Source organism: Amblyomma mixtum, chromosome 8 (assembly GCF_055824585.1).
Source record: "Amblyomma mixtum isolate Tamu chromosome 8, ASM5582458v1, whole genome shotgun sequence".
NCBI lineage: Eukaryota > Metazoa > Arthropoda > Arachnida > Ixodida > Ixodidae > Amblyomma > Amblyomma mixtum.
In genome coordinates this window covers 39,719,087-39,740,139 of record NC_143019.1, presented here as the reverse complement: position 1 = coordinate 39,740,139, position 21,053 = coordinate 39,719,087, and the positions used below count along the sequence as shown (strand labels likewise).

Sequence of the window (21,053 nt, the reverse complement as noted above, 5' to 3'; positions counted from 1 at the left end):
TGGCTGGCATTAGACACCATTAGCATGCCGTGTACCGTGTAGCTGTTACCGGAGTAGCAGGAACCCGCCCACCGCCGGTGAGCACGCGCTGATTGGTACCGATGCTGCAGGCGCGAGCATAGCTGCCGGGTACCTAGCGCCATCTGGCACCGTCAAGGCGATCTGTGCATGAGCATTGGCTGCGCGCGGGCTCCCGGTACTTCGGTGCCGGTAACGGTAGCACAGTAAACGGTATACTAAAGCTGTCTATTACCTCATTGGTTGTCCCGATCGCGAAACAGAGCGGCGGGTCCTGCTCGCCTTTCTGAAAAAAGCTGGGGTGCCACACAGGCCTCTGGTGGACATTGTTTACCTGCGTGAGAACCAGACAGTAGGCTTCCCGCCCTCTTCTACAACCTATTCGGGAAACTGAACTGGATTTAAATGGTGGCAATGTCCTGTTCTGGATGAGGACGTTCTGATCATTTGAGGGCGTCCTCAGGACGTTTCGTGTCGTCTAGGTAGGTTCATCCGCATAAGAACCGAAATAATAAAAAAATGTAATTGTTCAACTATGCTTGAACCAAGTTTCAAGAGCGTAAGTGTGATTGTGCTTGATTTTGCAAGTGACTACACAGATTGTTTATGAAGGGCTTTATTACAAATCTCACGTATTGTCTTGGTCAGTTCTTTGATTGTACCGAATACTGTCGGATGATCGGATTCGGCCTTACGTTTGCCCTGAAGCGAACGCAAAGACGGCCCAGCCGGCGTACCATCCATGGCAAGACTGAGGAGCGAGCTCAAGGTCATTGCAACGGAGATGAATGACCTTGGGAGACATGGCGTAATAGAGCTTACCCTCTAAAAAAAAAGCGTGCGCGCACCGCGTGTTTCAGCGCTGGCACTTCTTTGTGGTGTTCTTCTAGGCAACTTCACCAAAAAGAAAAAAACAGGACGCTTGTTCAACAGGCTTTCGCATGCATGCTTTATTCCCTTCGATTCATGGTTGTAAAATAAATTAAGATGAGATCCCAGATGAAGACAATGAAAAAGAGTAACACGAGCACTTTCTGTCACTTCCGAGCGTCCAATTCAAAGGCACCCCAAGGCTTGTCGAAGAATTGGCGATCAACGCGTTTTACATACAGTCCTTGGGCTGGTGAAATGCTTGGGGTCACACAGCCATGTGCAGTTCTTGCTCCTATGATAATTTCTTGAACAGTAGAGCCACTAGAACAACACCTTCCTAATGGTAAAGGCTTTGTAGAAACACCCTGTCATAGATAAGAGCTGCTGTGTTGTTATGTGCTTAATATGGCGCAGGATGCGGCATTTCTTGCAAGTACTGTATGTGCTGTGAACCATACAGTATGTGAGGACCTGTGGAGACGACGGCAAGGACTTCCCCTATAGCACAGTTCCAGTGGCAGAGATATGGTGCCAAAGAGATTTTGTCATAGCGTTTCCGTAAAATAAGAGTAAAACAAAGAATTTTGTGCAGTAGCGACCCCCATTGACCGATGCGGTGTTGGCAAGCGTCGCTTCACAGTCCACGTACCAGACAAACATCGTCACGCTTACGCGCTGATCACATGATCACTCGTCACCAGTGACGTGCTCGTATCGTGGTTGAACGGACCACCCGGCGTCAGCACCACCCTTCCTTCTCGCCGTTGGCTTGCCAGCATCTCCCAGCCGCCACGGAGATTAAGGCAGGCCAGTGCTTGTCGGTGGCCCATATGGGTGGAGAGATGAGGTGGAGCTACCTGAGAAAGTAGCCCACAATGGTCTGTATCATCTCCAGTGGGGAGACGATGCAGCCGTCGTACTGGCGTGAGCAGTCGGCGTCTTCTTGGCGACCGTAGCGCGCTGCCAGTTGGTACTTGGAGACCACCGTGGTCGGCTCATCCGGCGCCGAGTATGGCCTATGCGAAAATGACACCGGATCAACAAAAATGGCAGTGAAAATAGAATCTCTCGGCCACCGCCCGAGTTTCGTCGGCTAGGAACTTTTCGTACTTTGACTTGCGTGTCTAACTCTGACGAGACCTAATTGTCGCTAATTTTATTTCTTGCGTGAACTGTTAGGTAAGCATGGAAGCTCGGTAATTCTAACTCGCTTAAATGTAAGATCCGGTTTATTCCAACTGCCGTTTTGATCCCGAAAACATACATAGTACTAAAAAGCCTCGCTGTAATAGACGATATGCGAAATTGCTTGGCGGTCTGGCAACACCGCGCCCACAACTTCCGGTTTCCATCTTGGCGCGGTCGAGCTCGTCGAGCTGGTGCATCGTTTGCTATGCGTACTTTCTTCTTGCGAGTGGAATTTCAACAGGCAAGCTTCAGCTGCTGCGTTGTTTTCACAGCTGATCTTCGACCAAATGTAGGTGCTTTCAATAAGCGCCAGCTTACTCCTACCGCATCCTTAGCTTCGCTTGAAGTCTGGCGCTGATGATCGCAATAATCCGCACTCGAAAGTGGGTTGGAAAGTCGAACCGTGACCGTGTGCTGTTGTCGTTTTAGTGCTCGCATTAAAGCACCAGTTCAAGCATCACGCATTATCATGGCTATTTTATTCCCAAGTGGACGCGAATTCATCTGGTAGGGTAGCGAGCGGTTATTTTGCGGTGAGTGCGCACGTGTGTTGACAAACTTCTGTGACAGTGCAAACTTTCGTTCGCGCCGATGCCAGGAGCTTCGTGCATTGTAGTATAATCACACAAGACCCTCGACCAGCTGCGTAATTCGATTCCTTTACTGTAATGTGCAATGCGCATCCGCGGTTTTCAACGTCACCGTTTCAGAGCCCGGCGTCGGTTGATTTTCGCCACAATTCGTTGAAACCGCGTCCTGCTCGCAGTCAGTCGACATTAACAAGAGGAAAGTGGGCATGCACATATAATTCAAAATATTGTAAGCAAAGACCCAGCTTTTTTTTAATTTTCAGATAAGCACTGAGCCACCGCGGCGGCTTGATTAGAGAAAGATGCCAGAGCTGTAGGTGCATGCACGGACTCGATACGCTGGTCAGGCTGTGTGTGCAGGGGCGAAATTAGCATGTTCGGTTGCTTCCGAAACTTAATTAGCTTACTCCCAAACTTGGACAAATGGCTTTGTTGCGAAGCAAGCTGTTGGAGCTTGCCACAATGATAATAAAATCTGATGGCCTGAAGCGTTTTCAGAACACTGTTGCATTTACTTTCTAGCTTAGACATGCGTCCCTCCTTCATAATAAAGTAGCTATATTATTCGCTCCTTTTTTTTTTAGATTTTGGTCGCCGCAGATATCGAAGGTATAGGAATCCTCAAGAAATAAACCATTCGCACCTCAGTTTTTATACGTAGGGTGTATTGCTTCACAAAGACTCCTTAACGCGCATAACATATGCGTATATGGTCCAGAGAGTTTGCTCGCCCTTCTAAAACTAACTGAACACGGGAAAAACTTAACTGAACACGTAGCAAACTAAGCAGTAATCGGCATATGGTTCTTCGAGTGAACTTATTTCGCCACGGCACAAGCGATTGGCCCGCTCAAAAAAATTACCTTCTCTATTACGTTGTTCAAGTATGCGTATATATATATTCACGCCCGACCGGAGAGTTGGTAAATGCACGAAATCGGCTTCTAATTTTGATCAGAGACAACAAAGGCTGTGGTCCTTATCTTAATTTAAACGCAAATCACCTCGAGAGATTTGTCAAAAATCAGCGCAGAAAGCGAAAGCTGCGCACTGATCCGCGTGCTGACACATGATACCTCGCATGGCGTTTTGTGTTACTAAAACGTTGGGACGGAGTAAAAAAATACAAAAGTGAAAATCTTGAACGCACCTAGTTCTGGCACGCATCGTAGTGTCTTTTCACAGTGGAGAGGGTAGCGCAACACTGCATCGGCATTTTACTTTTCAAACGAAGCGCAGCCGTTTTAACCCAACGCTGGGCGGCGGTTTCGTTTTCTGTACCGTGCCAACATGGAGGACTTAGTTCTCGGAGCGCCGAGAGATGGCGCTGCTCATTTCGCATATCGTCTATTAGCTCCACAAAGATCTAACTAATTTTTCGGCCCCCTTTGAGTCCGAGTTATCGAAAGTCAACTGCATTTTTGTGAGTGTTGACCTTCAGGAAATGTAACAACATCGAGAAGACGTAAACCTTGTCCAACATACCAATTCGTTTACAGTGAAAAAGTGAAGAATGGATTCTGGGCTTTAAATACCTCTTCGTTGCTCAACAACACTTTAGCAATCGCTTTCTGTTTTGCAATCTTTCCATTTTTTCTACACTTAAACTGTCGCTCAAACAAAGAATCTGCTTCCCATAACGTACAATGGCTGTGGTTAGCTGCTTCCTATAGTATATTTTTAATAACATAATAGTTTAGTTTTACCAATATCCCTCAAGAGAAAAGCATATAACAGCTGTATCTTACCGGCACTCACCTACTGGGCAGAAAGGTGGAGCAAGATGAGTTGTTGGGCAAGTTGGTTCATTGTAGCGTAAAGATGGGTTGCGCAAACAGGACGAAAGGCTAACGAAAAGGGTTCAGCTTGAGTTAAGGACAACGCAGCGAGCTATGGAAATAAAAATGATAGGTGTAACGTTAAGAGATCGGAAGCGGGCAGAGTGGGTGAGGGAACAAACGCGTATTAGTGACATCCTAGTCGAAACCAAGAGGAAGAAATGGACAGGGTATGTAATGCGAAGGCAAGACAACCGCTGGTTCTTAAGGGTAATGAAGCGGATTCCAAGAGAAGGTGAGCATAGCAGGGGACGGCAGAAAGTCAGGTGGTCGGATGAGATTAAGAAGTTTAAGGGGCACGGTGGCCGCAGCTGGCCAAGGAGAGGGTTAATCGGAGAGACATGGGAGAGGCTTTCGCCCTCCAGTGGGCGTAGTCAGGCTGACGATGATGATGATGATGGTGGTGGTGGTGATGATGATGGTGATGATAGTTTAAGCCTTTGACCTCGGGCAGGACACTCACGGGTAGAGCAGCTGCAGCAGCAGACCGATGAGGCCGTACTTGTTTGGCTGGTTGTGCGCCTCGCACACGCTTCGCTTCATGCACTCCTGCGGGTCCAGGCTGGGGATGCTGGGGAACTTCTCGAGGCCCTTGTCCACACGCGTCATCACGAACTCGCTGAAGCCGGCCAGGCCGCCGCGGCCCCCCAGCAACCCGCCCCGGTCCTGGAGCGAGGCCTGGTCGTAGGGCTGCGTCTCGCTCCGGCGGGAGGGCACCGCCCACTGCGCGGGCAGCAGGTATGGCAGCAGCAGACCCACGGCGCCCGCTGCGGCCGCCGCCATGAGACCCAGCTCTAGGGGGGACCTGCCGAATACGTACATTCATGCGGTGCTTCTGGAAAATCGGATTAAAGAACACTTTGATCATGCTTGCCAGTAGTGCTAGGGCCGGAAACTAGGCCCAGGTTCATGGTAGACATACTACACCGTGCAACCACATATGCTGTGTAACAAACCGGTTATAACGAACGCATATGTTGAACTGTCGTGCGGCGGCCACATGAGATGAGGCTTCGCTGCAGGGGATATCGGCCACAAAGAGTCGCACGAACTGGAGGGCGGACGACTTTAGGCTATATAAAGCATTCCTTCTTGTGCGTTTTAGCGTCATCTTTGTTTTTGCCGCCGTTGTGCCACCAGCTGAGGTGAGGGGGTCAGGTCAACCCGTTGGGCAGTTTCCGTGCAGAGTGCGAATACAGGAAAGGGAGAGCGGCGACTTTTGAACAGTGACTTTCAGATATCAGTTTTCTCTGCTTTTAGCTCTCCTACGAAGAATGATTTCGGAATTTCGACACCTACATTTTATTTAGGCTAGTGAATACATGGCTAGCAGTTCAAGCGAGAGAGAGAGATACGGAAGGAATTGATCTAGGAAACATCTTGACGATGGCTTAGCGGTGTTTCGGGAGATAGCTTCTCCTATCCGTTCTTCTTGTGTATTTCGGTTGCGCTGAATAGCTTAACGAATGTGTATTTATACTGTTCATAAGTAGCTATGAGAAAAAAAAAAAGCGTTACTTGCGGTTCCGTTGGTATCACACGCCAGGTTGGACCGACTGATTTGGCTATTATGCGTTAAAAAGGCGTGGTCTGATTCAAGAAAAATAAGCGGTCAGTTCTTTCAACAATCCGCCTTTCTCACACGGCTGCTCTGAGCATGCGCGCCTCCCCTCCTCCAGCTCCTACTGCGTGTGCGCATATCACTTTCAAGACAGGCGCGTACGACAGATGGCGGCAGTTGCCAAGCACACCCTTCGCAGGCGCAGTTAACGCCTCAAGGAACCAGACCGCGCCTGCGTCTTCCACGTGCGTTCGTCTTCAACTATACTCCGTCTCACAAGATGTTTGCAGCACTACGAAAGGTAGAGCTCTTGGTCAAATGTTTGGAGGAATCCCCCAAGGTGGAGTAAATTTGTAATAAGGGAGTAATTACTCATTGGCATCCACCCAAGCGCAGCCATACGGCTACAAAGGAAAGCTATACAGCTTTCTCAGAAACTTCGTAGTTAAAGAAGCTCTTTCGTCCAATCAGGATGGCACGCACTACATTAGTGTGTTCTTAGTGTGTGTTACACTAGTAGAACACACACATTAGTGTGTGTTCTACTAGTGTGGCTCGATCCACATGATGTCCAGGTGGCTCGATCCATATGAAAGAAGGCGTACTAGCACGGCCACCTGGATCGGCGCGCGTGCGTGATCAAGATGGCCGTGGTACTAGTAGTTAGCTTATTTCTACCTCTAGCAGGTGGCGCTTGATGTGTTTTTATCCTTTCATCTGTTTGTTTTTGCACAGGCAGACGCCCTTTCCAGACGAACTGGCCCCACTTTTTCTTATTTTTTTGTCGCCACCTGTTTGTATCAGTTCCTCTGTTGCACATCACAGTTATTTTCAGTGTTCCTGTCATGTGTAGATGAATTTATTTATTCCAGCATGGTCCCTACACTATTAAGCTGGGTCGAATGCAGGCCGGGGCTGCCGAATGTCGATGTTGGCGAAATGCAAAACAACCCCATGCGCTGCGCGAAAGTCAACGCACACGCGGTCAAAATTAATCCGGAGCCGTCCGCTACAGCGTCTGCCATATCACATGAGAGACGCTGCGACAGTACTCCGACTTTCGCGAGTACGTTAGCACGTTAATGGGGCTCATCTCATCGTCCTCATCACAACTCCATTCAGTTCTGCTGGTTGTGTCGTCCTCCAGGTTGACAACAATAGGCGGTCCACATCTTGTAAAAACGCGGATTTTATGCGAAGCATATTAACGTAGGTTTCGGGCCTTCGCGCGACGCCCGGCGGTGGCCACCATTGACCTTGAAGTGAGATCACATGATGTGACGTCCCGTGATGACGTCACACCGGCTGCAGATGGGGCCTCATATCGCGCCGTCGCGCGCGACGCGGCGGCGGCGCCACCATCGCTGCATCACGTGATATGTGACGTCACGCCAGGGATGAAGCGGCGCGCGCCCGCCGTCGCGTCAGTCTCTGTGCCCGCAACCGCGCCAGAGTCCTTGCGCCGGGCGTGTATGCGGTCAAGATGCCTCCAAACGCTAAGGACGTTAATAATAAGAATGCAAAACGAAGGCTGCTTCGCATCCACTGGGGCTTAACCTTGATAAGCCTCCAACTTTATGTAGGTTAGGTGCTCGGGCAACACGCAAGCTACACCTCGGCACCCAAGGTTACCACCCCAGCCGACCGCCAGACACAGGAATCTGAACACATGGGTCCCGAAATCGGGCGATGTTGGCATTTATAGCTGACACAGGCATGCATATGTACTACGCATGACTCTCTCATGCGGAAGGGCACATCTGCGCACTTAAAAAAAATCTGTTTTCTGTTTATATTTTTCCCTGTGCAAAATACATGTCAGTTGCCAGTCAGCCTTTCGTGTTGTGCCATTCTGTCGTTCCATGTGAGCGCTGTTTCTAAACGCGACCTCCCACGAAGTCCAACCGCTAGCTGTTAAATGCTGATGGGGATCTCGCAAAACATCGCTAAATAGCCGTGCGCATGTGAGAAAGAGATAGATGGCTCATTCTTAACTTTTAATCACGCCACACTCAAGTGTGAACTTCTCGTATTGATACCGGCAATGCAGCTTGTTATGATCGATAGACCATTCTTTTTTCGTAGGGCAGCAAAGCAGCTGCGATATATAAATTTACAAAAATTATCGTATATAAATGTTTTATGCCAGCGAGCACCGTGGAAGGAAAATTTACGTAGCGCTTTTGAAAAACAGCCACTCTCTTTCTGATCTTCGCAATTATTGCAGTATTGGGTTTTCGTTGCTCTTTATACTGATTGCACTGCAGGATGAAAAAGACTACTGCAATCGATATTCTACCGCAATGTAAGCTTGTGGGTTAGCTGAATATTAGCTGAATACAGAGGATAATGGTCAACAAGGACACGTGGAAAAGTAAGAGGGCAGCTGGGTTCATCTGGCGCGATTATCCATAGCGCACAATATTCAAGGGACGCAACACGACACAACCCATCTGACACGCTTGAATTCATCCGATTATCCAATTTCAAGAAAAAAGAAAACAAACTCTCATACATTTCACTCTCACCCGGGGCAGGGAAGTGGCACCAATAGATGTACCATCGAAGGCAAAAGTAACAGAACCCCCCTCCAAGTTCCGGCCCATGCCACTCTGCGTGGGGGCGCCACCTGACAAAACACTTCTGGCGTCTAGACCGGCGCAGTGGGCCTGTTTAGGCCCGAAAAGTGCTTTGTCGGTTGGAGCCCCTATGCAGAATGGCACGGGCCGGAACTTGGAGGGGAGGAGTCTGTTACTTTTGCCCCCAATGGTACAACGCTACAGACCCCCTACACACACACACACACACACGCACCCTAACCCTATTAGCATCCAATTTAAGTGCCACCTGCAAGTCTCGTAAGTGGTCCGCTGCGCAACATTCAGCCATGTTCCCCTTTCTCACCTGTAAGAAGAGCCTGGGACCATGCCACGGTGGCTGGGAGTAGCATTGCCCACGAAGCCGAGCTCGTTCAAGACGTGGTCGAGCCGCGCCGGGTGGGAGTGGCCGTCATCGTGTTGAGTCAGCGAGTCCAACACCATTGTGACCAAGAGCGCCGGTGTCTGCGTTGGTGTCTGCTTTGAGGCCAGTACCGCGGAGAGGGCCAGGAATAGCGACAGGGCGCCCACCAGACGATGAGGGGATGCCATGACGTGGCTTGAGCAAGGGATGCAGCCTTCCTTTCAGCAGTCAGACAACTGCAAGTGTAAGGCGCCATCTGTCAGAACCCGCGCTCAGAGCCTGAGTATTCATGATGCTAACTGGAGATGGAACGGGCAACAGATAAGTACATGTGCAAAGCCCTAGGCTCGATGACGTAAATCATTTTAGCACGTCTTCTAACAATCAATGACGAAGAGAAGCCGCTATGAGAACCCTATCCCGGTGTCCAATCTTACTTGCTGTTAGTGGCTATTTATTAATAAAAACAAAAATAGAAGGAAAAGATGTTGCTAGCCGCGGTATGGTGGCTAGAGCCGCGGCATCTGCCATTGAAACTTGAAGCACCTGAGCTGCGGCTAGAGGGAATAAGAGGACAGGGAGACGGACGGAAAGAAAGGGGGGAGCGATAGTAAGAAAGGATAGGGGTAGGGTGGCAAGGTACACTGTTGTGTTTCTACCTCCCCCCCCCCCCCCTAACTCTCTTTGTGTATGTAGAAAACCAGCGAAAAGGACGCATTCACAAGGAGGAGAAGTACACAGGACAACGCTGTCACACCTGTCTCCACCGTCACACCTGTCTCCACTTAGGCCATGCCCAGATGCAGTGCGTGATTCTGCGAAAGGGGTCTTTTTTCATGCACGCGCTCCCATGCAACCTCATGACAGGTGGAACCGAACACGAGGGACGTATATTCAACTCCTGGATTCCTGGTACCACCACTTCTGCCTAACTGCCACGACGTGTTTTCCGGAGTTCCCCTTAGTCGGCACCCAACGCAGCAGTATTGACCCTGCGACTTTGTGTGTGCATCTGTCAGGGTAACAATGACTCAAACGCCTGCTGCCACCTGCGGAGACGAGCGTCTGCCATTCAACCGCGCCTCGCTCTCTTGTCAACAGCGGGGTGACGACGCTGCAGGTGTTCGCCTTTGGGCCATTTCCTTGGAACAAGATATGGAATCCACCTGGCCGGAAACGACTAGCCCGTCAACACGCCCTTCTGGACATTTCCGAGTATCCAGGGGCCTCAGCGGATGAAGCGAGGTGACGACGCTTCAGGTGTTCGCCCTTGGCGTTTCCTCGAAACAAGATATGGAATCAACCTGGCCTGACGGGCCACTTCAGGGTATCCAGGGGCCTCAGCCGAGGAAGACGACGAAGCGGTGAACGACCTTGGAGCACCCGGACGAAGTCCCTACGATTGGTTGAAAAAGGCGGGAAGATCTCGGGAGGGTCTATTTAAAGCGCTCGACACGTTCATCGAGGAGCCATTCCCGGAGCGACTCCCTGAGCGATACGCTCAACGTTTCCCTGAGATTTCTCAGTTTTTACCTTGTTTGTCATTTTTGTAAATAATCATGTAATTATGTGAATACAGTTTTTCCTTCACTTCCCCTACTCCCCGTCTCCGGCCCAAGTTCCTTCCTCCTTCGGCACTGCGGCGGTGCTCCTGGACCCGATGCCTGGTGGGACACGCTACTAGCCCGGCAAAACATATCAACACTATGTACAAAACAGGATATGGCAATACATCAATCTTACTCCAAAACCTTCTTTGAGTAAACTAGAAAGTACTGGAAGCAGCGCACTATCATCACGCGCTGTGGCGTAAAGGCTGTTTACATGGTGTAATGAGCACTATAAAATAAGGCCCAGTCGTACTGTTTTGCAATGCCAATAGCAGCCGCTATTTTACATGCTCGTAGTATTAGTCGGTACGACGCGAGCGGCCTTTCAGTGGCAAGAAATGTTTTGGCGAATATAAACGTCAAGCATCTTATGGTGCGTTTTACCCTATAACAGCGACACATTGTACTGAGCTAGCGGTCGTGCATTTTTTGTTCGATAAAACATTTAAGAACGTATTTCACTCTCCCATTTACTGAAGCCCAATACCGAGACTGGGCGCTACCAATCAGGACCGCAGCTTGCACGTATAGCTGTCATGTCACGGCAGCCCAGAGCAGCGCATTCTGACGGCGCAGTTGTTCCACGTAAACGTCGCAGACAGGACAGGGGCGACTAACGATGTCCAACATTTCTGGAGAAAAATTTTGAATATAGGAAAATTGTAAAACACTGGTTGGTTGGTTCATGGGGTTTAACGTCCCAAAGCGACTAAGGCTATGAGAGACGCCGCAGTGAAGGGCTCCGGAAATTTCGACCACCTGGGGTTCTTTGACGCGCACTGACATCGCACGGTACACGGGCCTCTAGAATTTCGCCTTCATCGAAATTCGATCGCCGCGGCCGGGATCGAGCCCGCGTCTTTCGGGTCAGCAGCCGAGCACCATAACCACTGAGCCACCGCGGCGGCCACGGCGCAGTTAAGACTGCTATAGAAAACTAATAGGGAACGCTTTTGACGATCTCAAAAATGTTAATAGCAAAACAATGCAAGCTTGTTGACGGGGGATCTGCGGATATATTGATTGTTATAGCGAAATCTTACAACATATGAAAAAATTGACAACTTGCAGAAGAACTAGTGCCCTTTATAATTTTTCAACGAAAAACCCTTGTTCGCAGACGGCAATCTCTTCTTCGAAAACAGCGTTGGGGCGCACGCCTGTTTGAACCTCGCGCGCTGTCATGACGTCAAAGGACGCATACTCGCTAAGCCTAGCAGCAATGTAAACACAGAAGCAATCTGAAAATCTGGGGTGTTTTATCGCTAAAATTTTATGGTTGAGGCAAGTTCAGACAAAGCGAAAGCTTCGTGCACATTTAGTTTGCCGTGAAAGTGGGGCACAGCGCAGCGACAACGACGAATCAGTGGTGTAGTGAGGCCCCGCTTCGATGGGCGCCACCATGTTGCCTGAACGTAGAGCAGCGTTGGGGCGCATAGCGTTCGCCGCTAACATTAACCCAAGACGCAGGGCGGGGCTTGCGTTCTGCGCATGCGCACTTCGACGCCCCAAACTTCTTGGGGCCCCCTATTCTAAATCTCCCTAATGTCCGGAGGGGCTTCAGGTTCACGCAGATTTTTGGGGGGAGCCCCGCACACATTTTCGAAGAAGGATACAGCGGAGGGCTGCTGACTCATCTCCCCTCGCGGTATCCCCTTCAGGCAGCAGGGCAGGAAGCGAAAACGTGTCTGTGAACGAGGGTTTTTGGTTGGAATACATCTTCCTGTAAGTCAGCTTTCCTGAAATTTCGCAAGTTGTCCACTGCACACAAAAACATTTCCCCGTTCAGAACTCCTTTCGTCCAGAATTGTTGGGTAAGACAGCAAATGAGTGCTCCCCAAAGCTTTTTTGTAATCCCTTTGGCGTTGGTATGTTTGAAAGGCATGGCAGACAAGTATTCGCCCTTGCCTTTTCACGCTGCCTTCCGCCCTCAGTGCTAACAGATCAAGAAGCCCGAACCGAAAATCTACCGCCAGACAAGCTTGGGGCTGTCAAGAGAGATCAAATATCGATTTCGAAAGTTTACTTTCCCTGTGTCCAACCTTTTTCGACAGGATACGCATATCATCACATATAGCAGAAGCCTCCGTGTCACACGCACCTGACGTCTCTGAAACCAGCCTCATTGTACCTGCCCCCCCCCCAAAAAAAAAAAAAACAAATATATATATAACGCCTGCGCGTGCCCTCCACGCTCAGACAGATCCCGGAGGCTGTCCCTCGCTTCTTTCCTCGAAGATTCACCGAGCGCTTTCACTCGCTACAAAAGGCATCCGTACGGCATCATCCGGGATGAGCGGATAACCGAGGCGCCCGCGCAACCTTGCGCAGCGTGCTACGTTACACGCACGCAACGCAAACAGCGCGTAGCAACTGACGCACTCGACGTCCGCCGAGCGAAGCAAAGAAGCCAAGCGCGGACTTCAAAAGAAGAAAGTTGAATAGCTGTCGGGCAGGAGCCGAGCATTCAGGCCGGTTGGCTGGCTTCTCCGGCTCGTGATACCCTGCTTTCCGGCTACCGCACCTTGCTCACGCTTCGAGATACCGGCGCAAAGCACCCAGCACGTGTTCACCTCCAAATAGGAAGAGAGGAAAAAAAAAAGAATGAAATGACAGAAAAATGAAGTACGTTAAAAAGGAACCAGTGAGGCCGCAAGTCCCGGAAGGGAAAGGGAAGGAGGGAAAGAGGTACCGCGTTGACGCCAGTTTAGCGGGGAGGGGTGGCCCTACATTTACCGCATGTGTGAGAGGGTTCTCTTTCAACAGCGCCGCAACCGGGAGCCAAGACGGGGCAAATAGAACGGCACCGCACGTTCTAACCTGCCGCTCTCTTCAACAAGGCACTGAAACTCTCTTGGATGTCCTGTGGACGTGAATGGGACGTCCAAGGGAGTTTCAGTGCCAATTGGGTTGTAGTGCCCTGTTCGGTGTTCTGGAGGTATATTAGTCATTGACGCACTGTTCGCGCACGTGCTAGGTTAGGATCGTCCCTTGAAGACCTCTTCTTTAAAAGTAAAGTCCCTAGGTAAACAGATAAGACACTGGTTCGTTGAAAGCGTTCACAAGAACTCTTTTAACCGGCGTCTTGTCCAGATCATTACACAAGCTCTGAAGCTTCCAGATGGCACCAAAGACCGACTGGGAAAAGCCGGAAAAGCCTATGTGGGGATCTTAGTCAACCCTGGGTATACATGTTCAACTTGATCTGGAAGTAGGGGCAAAGAGAAAGCTTCAAAGATGAAGAAACAGAGTTTCGATGCTACAGGGTGGCTAAGGGACCCCGTTAAGTTCGCATACATGCGGTAGTTCGAAGAGAAGAAAGAGAAGGAGCGATAAAGGGAAGGAAGAAAGCGCAGAAGAGGAGAGGGCGACGGCGGAGGGTCCCAAATGACGGCGGCCCGCAGAGACGGGTGGAGAGAGAGAGAGGGGAAGGGAGCAGGGAAGAAAGAAGAAGCCGGACCGGACGGCGCCACCTTTCAACCCAGTGACCCGCTACTCGGAGCGGAGGGGGGCGGGGCAGCCGGTTCAAAAACCAGCGCCGTCCAGGAAGTTCAAGGCGACGGACTCCCCGTCGCCGGTTACACTGCTCTCGCATAGCTCTTCTCATTACGTCACACTGTGGGAAACGTGCATTCTTTTCTCTCTTTTTTTGCAGCAATGCATTTCCCCGGTAGCGAGCGCCCGCCCATGAAGGTGTTAACGACCTTGCTGTATATGGACTGCACTCGTCCGTTGACGGAACACGAAATCGCTGCCTCATTGCCTTCTCCTTTCTCGTGTGGAGACGAAGCTTTAGATTTTTTTGTTTATTCGGTGACGAGCCTTAAACACGTTACATATCTACTCCCGGCTTTCGGAACCGCTCAATATGCTTTCTGCATTACAAGCTCTGCCTGACACCGACCATGCGGCCGTCCTGAAGCACTTGATGACACGTGAGGCTAAACTGCGGTAGCATTTTTCAAGTTGTATTGCAGCTAACATTGGGGTGAGTGTCTAAGATTTTTTTCTGTAAATCATGATGATGATGACGACCTGTGGCTGTACCCCTTGAATAGGGCGGACGCTAGATGCCCGCGCACTAGCCGAAAGAAGACCTCGTAGAGTCACTTCCACTTCTGAAGTCCTCGCGCCGTCTATCGAATTGACCGCGTGTACACTCTATTGCATAGCGCTCTTATTGAACCACACACGCTTCATACAGCGTCTGGCAACACTGAAGCAAGATAAAGCTCTTCTGGGCCTCACACGTGACGTCATTGCGGCCATGACTGTATACCATGCATAGCTTCCACGCTTCAAGCCGGAGAAGCTCGCGATAGGTGCATTAGATCAACGCGCAGATTTTGCCTCTGCCCATTGCGTTCAACAAACGGAGACCATCACCAATAATTTGGGACAAGCTCTTCTAGTTTCCATAGCTCCCACCACGTGGCGGTGGCGCATGGCTTTGAACATTCTAAAATAGCACGTTGACGTCATCCGTGACGTAATAAAGAAAGAGAATGGCCGATTGGCTGCAGAATAGAACGTAAAAAGCTCTCCCTCCGTTTCTGTTTCTCTGCCTTCGTGCGCTCGTAAGTGGTCTGCAATGCAACACCAACTCTCCCATCAGTCTGTGCTTCTGAGCTCCCTCCGTGTCCAGATTTTTACCTTCAAGTCCAAAGAACGGAGAATGCGGATGGGTGTTGCAGGCATGTAAGGTGCCCACGAAAGTTCTCGGAACACGAATACTACCGCGAAGCCTAACTGCTTAGCAACCTAAGCTTGCGTACAGCCGCGAACTGAAGGATGCGCTTTGTACTTTCCCCCGCGGCCTGCACAATGTGCCCCTCAACACCTGCCTGCACTCCTGGTTGGCGAGGAAATCGACGCGTTTCCTGACTTCTGCGTTCCGGAAACTTCTGTGGGAACCTCAGTCCAAAGAACACGTATTTCGTGTCTAATAGAAGCCGTGCACGAGGGGTCCCATTTGTCTGGATCCTCTCCTCCCTTCTTTCCTCCTTCACGAGTTCAAGCCGGAATAACTCTGGTTAAGCTTACTGCTTTTGCGTAGCAAGGAAAGTTGTTCTGCGAACCCGCGTCCCCAAGGTGAGCGCTTCAGGGCTGCTTGCATGTGCTGCTGGGACCGTGAGTGACAGCAGTCCGACTGACGCGTCTGAACCACGCATCTACGTCGCCACGACGGGCGAAACTAACCGGAAAATCAACAACACCTGCCGTTCCGGATTATAGCACCCTTTCGGCAAGGAGAGTGGCCTGGACTGGCACGCCGTCTCCCTCAGACCGTGTCCTGTCGTGCCTCTCTGTGTGCTCGTCTGAAATAAGTGGCCCTCAACGCTTGGTTTTCGAAGAATCACCGAAGCATGCACAACCGGTTATGCTTCCAGCACGTGCCAAGGCCGGAAAAAGAGATGATATATTTTGCTCCGACATCAGCTTGTGCATGGACGCATGTTGGTTTGTTTGCTAATTACATTTTGTTAAATTTGATGGGTCCCCTTTTCCAAGTTCAAATTCATCGGTTCAGGTACGGATTCATCTAGGAGGTGAGTTAGTACTTTAAATTCAGGAATGGCAGTCGCTTGAAGACAAAGCAAAAGAAAACAAACACGGCACCTATTTCTTCAAGTGGACTAAAGTTAGGGCTTTATAACGCCTTTTCTTTTCCGTCTCTTTCAGCGTTGACATGCTTCTCTAAACACGAGGGAACCTATGTTATCAATTGGTGTATTATTGGTTTTTTAGGGTTTAACGTCCCAAAGCGACTGAGGCTATGAGTGACGCAGTAGTGAAGGACTCCGAAAATTTCGGCCACCTCGTGTTCTTTAACGTGCACTGACATCGCAATGTACAAGGGCCTTTAGAATTTCGCCTCCATCGAAGTTCAGCCGCCGCGGCCGGGATCGAACCCGCGTCTTTCGGGACAGCAGCCAAGCTCCGTAACCACTGAGCCACCGCAGCGGGTTATGTTATCAACCTTAACCATCAATAGGCAGAGCAAAGCTTGAAAAAAGGGAGGATAATAAATAACTCGAGGTACCAGGAAGGACTCTGCGGTCACATAGCTGACAGCGAACACTGCCGAAGACCACCCCCGCTGGAGAGAATGAAACGAGTGTCGCTAGCAAGCGCCCCTTGTCACCCCCCGTCGTTCCCACCGTCCCTGGAACGGGTCGGTCAGAGCTCCAGTTCTTTGAGGTAAGACACCTGCTGAGAGAGTTCATTCTTCACGGCGCTCGTACGCGGAAGGAGGTTGACATGACGGATGCAATCCCGCGAGCCTCTCTTCCGACACGAAAAAGTGACAGCGAACAGGGATTCAATGGCGGAAATTTTGCGAACTTCGCTGTGCAGTGTCTTTTCCTTCTTTTTTTTCTCAACCCATGGGTTTCTCAACCCAGAGCAGAGAGTTGGGAGAGTTTGTTGAAATGCATGGTAGGCAATAGCGCAAGGAAAAACGAAGGACAAGACCCCACAAGGACCACCCTTACAAATTTTGTTAGACAGTCGATATACTGTCCATAGGCTTCTGTTTATAAAGTCTATAGATTCTCTATAGACAAATGCTATAGACAGTTTATAGAGAAGCCATACACTTTTAGTAGACTTTTCTAAAGACAGTCTATAGACTATCAATAGAAAAAAGAAATATCTATAGGAAGTCATAAAGTCTATAAGAAGTCTATAGACTGTCCGTCGGGTGCTTGTAACCAAGTTTTGAGGGTTAGGCAAACAAAAAACTAGCTTTACTATCACAAAACTACTTTTTTTTATTGCGACAGCGTACCTGCTGGCGTAAACTATTATTTACAAATATAGATACACACTGCACTCCACTTCTTAAATAACGGCATTTCTGCCACAGTTCAGACGGGATGCGATAAACTGCCGCAATGATGTCCCGAGTCAACGAAACGCGTTCATCTGTGTAACACGTGGCGAACAAAATGCACACCCGCACTAAGAATAGCTCTGTGGGCGAAATAACCTATCCAACAGATTTATTGCGTCACGAACCGACACGGATCGCGCGCTGACAAAGGCCGCATTTGTGCGTACACTGAAGGCATGCTTGTAGCTGTCAACAAACAACTTGCGTACGATGATGAGAGAGCCCTGTCTCACCTTTCTCGGGCGATCCGACGCAAGGAGCGGTGATATCCCTTGAAGGAAGAGGATTGAAGAAGGTGAACTTCGTCAATCACGAAGCGATGACGGAGGGGCTACTTGCTTGGCGTTTCTTTCAGTGATGCGACGGAGCTAGCGAGCAGACGACGATCCCCACGTTTCGTCTGCAGCGAAGGAGCTCAGGATGACCAAGCGCAGTAAAATAACAACAACAAAGAACTGGATATCGTCCTGGGCGGTTGTCCGCCGCGTTTGGTCGGGGTCACGGAAACGAGTGGTGGTCGCCGAGTGGACTGAGAACACGCGCGCTGGTCGGTTGGATGTGGGGTGGCCCGCGTGCCTGTCGCTGCGGTTACAAAAAAACGAGAGAGCGATGCTCCGTCGCCGAGTTCACGAGCGAAGGCGACGATCCCACTCTCTTTTTCCCTCTCCCTAACCACACTCTCGCTCTACCGTTCAGGGCGGAGGGTTGGGTTGAAAAACGTAGCCCTCCCCTCTCGCTCCCTTCCCCTCTCAATCCTCTCTCTCTCAGCGTTGTTGATCTTGGGAAAGGGAAGCTCGTCTCGAAGGAACCCGAGTTGTGTTCAGTCAGTTCACTGAACAGGAACAGCAGGTGTTCTTTCTAAGGTGGTCGACAGGCTAAATGCGGTGGGAAGTACCGTGTTAGTGCAGATTTAAGCACACCAGCTTTTTGGCAACTCTACTTAAACAAAATAAAAGCAAGAAAAGTTGCAGGTACACATGCTAAACGCTGGGTGTAGCTATTGCTCAAATGTGTTCCCACCGACTGCCCATTACAGCCCATGCATACAACTGGGGCTAATAAAGGTCCTGAATAGGTCATTTTAAAACCTAACTATGAACCTATATCTAGGTCTAGGCACTTCAAGAGCTTTGTTGTTGTTGCCTCTGAAGCGATGGCACATACCCACGGTGGGGGATTGGCCAGGGTTTGGTGCAGATCCAAACAAGAGAAAGATTCATCCAGGCTTATCTCAAGCTGCTCACAAATAAAAACTGAGAAATCTGGGAAAACGAATTTTTAGAGATTTTAAGGAGAATGGAATGTGTGTGTGCGTGTTGCTTCCTCTCGTCTTGTTTTAATCTGCGCAAAGTTTTCCTGAGTATGTCGCTACACCAAATGGCCCAACGTTATGCTCTACTAAAGTATATACCTATATCATCCTTCGCAAATCGTCTGCCGAGAAACTCGGCGCGTTGTGGGCAGTCGTTACATTCTCACAACAGGCGTAGCATATTCCGGCGCGAAAGATTGACCCGGATACTCCGCATTTCGATTACTTTTCCAACGATTAGGATTACTTATTTTGAGCTACAGTTGTATATTCGGCAAATACTGCCATTCAGACAGCTTTTCATTCGCCATGAAATCAATTGCGATAAGTCGCCTTTGACGCTGCTAGTTTCAGTAATTATGAGGGCGCAACGTAATAGTTGGGCATTATTGAATTGAATTGTGGTATTCTGTTCATCATCAGCAGCAGGTTTTGTGCATTGCGCTGGTCACCAGGGGCACTCGGTGTTGCAACAATTTTACTGTCTTGAAATCTGGATACTGGAAAATTGCAGCGCAGCAGTAACAAGGACGAGACGAGAAGAACGCAAACACAAGCGCTGACTAACAACTATGTTTTATTGCTCTGAGCCAGCTTATATAAGAACTAGGTACAAAACAACAAAACAGGAACCAACACATCACCTCACGCATTCGTGGCACGATTATCGGACATAATCTGGACATAAAATATAAACTCTGGTCGTGGACAGGGTTAATTGACATTGGAGACATGGGAGAGGCCTTTGATCTGCAGTGGGCGTAGTCAGGCTGATGATGATGATGTTGATTTATAAGATATCTTCAAACATTGCTGGATGCATAGATTTTTTCTTTGCTTTTACTTTTCGACACTGGACGGCACTGCGACCACAGGTTCTCGATGGCCTTCGAGAACCTTCGAGACGGGGCAAGCTTGAAGGCTAGCACTTCTTCTGCCCACTGACGTCATCGGGGTAGGGGACGCGCGCTGAGGTATGTCGCCCTTGTCCGTTGCGAACTACTGCGAGCAGCGATTTTTAAAAATTGTTTCTAAATCATAGGCTGCACGCAGATTTTTCAAATTTGACTCGAATACCCACAGACCACCTCTACAGATTTGTTGCACTAGAATATGCCCGTCGAAATCATTTCAGGGTCCCTTTAAAGAAATGGGGCGTGAATTCTGAGCGCCCGCTTCAGGAATAAAGGCGATTTCCATGCATTTCCACTCTTGTGGTGCGTTGCTTGCCTGCCAGTTGTTGTTGCCTTGGTGGCATGGCACATACCCACGACGGGGGATTGGCCAGGGTTCAGTGAGGAGAGCCCAAAGAAGGCCAGTACTTGTTCATAAGGTGCGTAACCGCCGCGACCGACGCTTCGTCTTCATGAGAGCCTTATTCGTTACTTTATCTGGTCTTGACGCAGTTGTTGTCCGCAGTTTTCCAAATGCGTACTAGACATCTGCGTCTATGATGTCTGCCTCTAAATTTGGATCAGGAGTCCCCCGGTAGTCTGGCTGTATGGAACCCTCATCCGTATTTAGATAGCGTTCTGCTAGCTCTTTGATTAGGCCTTCTGTTGTACCCTCATATTTATGTATGAGTCGGTACACCTGAGTTTGTTGCGGGGGACTTGCTGGTTCTGGGTCAAGGAGATGTCTTAGAAGAAACCGTCTTCTTATTTCCGAGTTGTCCGTTCATGCTTTCACATAATTGGTTCCATTGTTGTGCTTGGAGTGCAAGTGCATGTTCTTCGATTCACCTGTCGATGACAGCGACCTTTTTGCGGAGTCGTTTGTTGTGTTTTTTCTTCTTCCAGAGTTTTTCGAGGCCTTTGTGTGCCTCTTATAGATGTAAAAGTTTTGAGTTTGCAATCTGCTCTTCTTTGTCAACTCTGTCAACTTTGTCAACGCTAGTGGAGCTTGCATCCTCATTCAGGGAGCTTACCCAGTCGCTAAGGTTAGTGATCTCATTTGGGGCTGTTTTGTTGCGAAGTTCCCTGAACTTGCCCAATCAGTGGTGCGTATTTATTTAGCTTTGTTTTTGAGTTTTGTCGTGGGGAAGGTAATGCTAAAGATGAAGTGATCACTGCCAAGAAAGATTTTGCCCGGCGTTGACCCACATTTCGTCCTTGACGTTTTTAGAGAGGGATAAGTCTGGGGATGTGTCTACACACGCACTGTCACCTATGCGTGTGTAGTCGCTCATTTTGTTTAGCGTAGTGAGC

At 49.6% G+C, this 21,053-nt stretch overlaps 1 protein-coding gene across 1 annotated transcript; it reads right to left on the bottom strand.

Annotated features, from left to right (window-relative positions):
• Window positions 1-1,414: 1,414 nt before the first annotated feature.
• On the bottom strand, window positions 1,415-18,100 carry LOC149332158 (uncharacterized). Its single transcript, XM_089555709.1, has 4 exons — window positions 17,768-18,100; window positions 8,973-9,265; window positions 4,971-5,312; window positions 1,415-1,907 (listed from the first exon to the last, which is right to left on the bottom strand). The coding sequence occupies exons 2-4, from the start codon at window positions 9,215-9,217 to the stop codon at window positions 1,745-1,747; spliced, it is 750 nt and encodes a 249-aa protein (XP_089411835.1). The 5' UTR covers window positions 9,218-9,265; window positions 17,768-18,100; the 3' UTR covers window positions 1,415-1,744.
• Between the last annotated feature and the right edge of the window lie 2,953 nt (window positions 18,101-21,053).

What these genes read in the sequence shown, in the direction of transcription:
- LOC149332158 (XM_089555709.1), bottom strand. Translation starts at nt 9,217, where the DNA reads ATGGCATCCCCTCATCGTCTGGTGGGCGCCCTGTCGCTATTCCTGGCC. An exon ending in GTCCCAGGCTCTTCTTACAG is followed by an intron (nt 5,313 to 8,972) that starts GTGAGAAAGGGG and finishes CGTATTCGGCAG; the next exon opens with GTCCCCCCTAGAGCTGGGTC. An exon ending in CTGCTGCAGCTGCTCTACCC is followed by an intron (nt 1,908 to 4,970) that starts GTGAGTGTCCTG and finishes ATTTTCGCATAG; the next exon opens with GCCATACTCGGCGCCGGATG.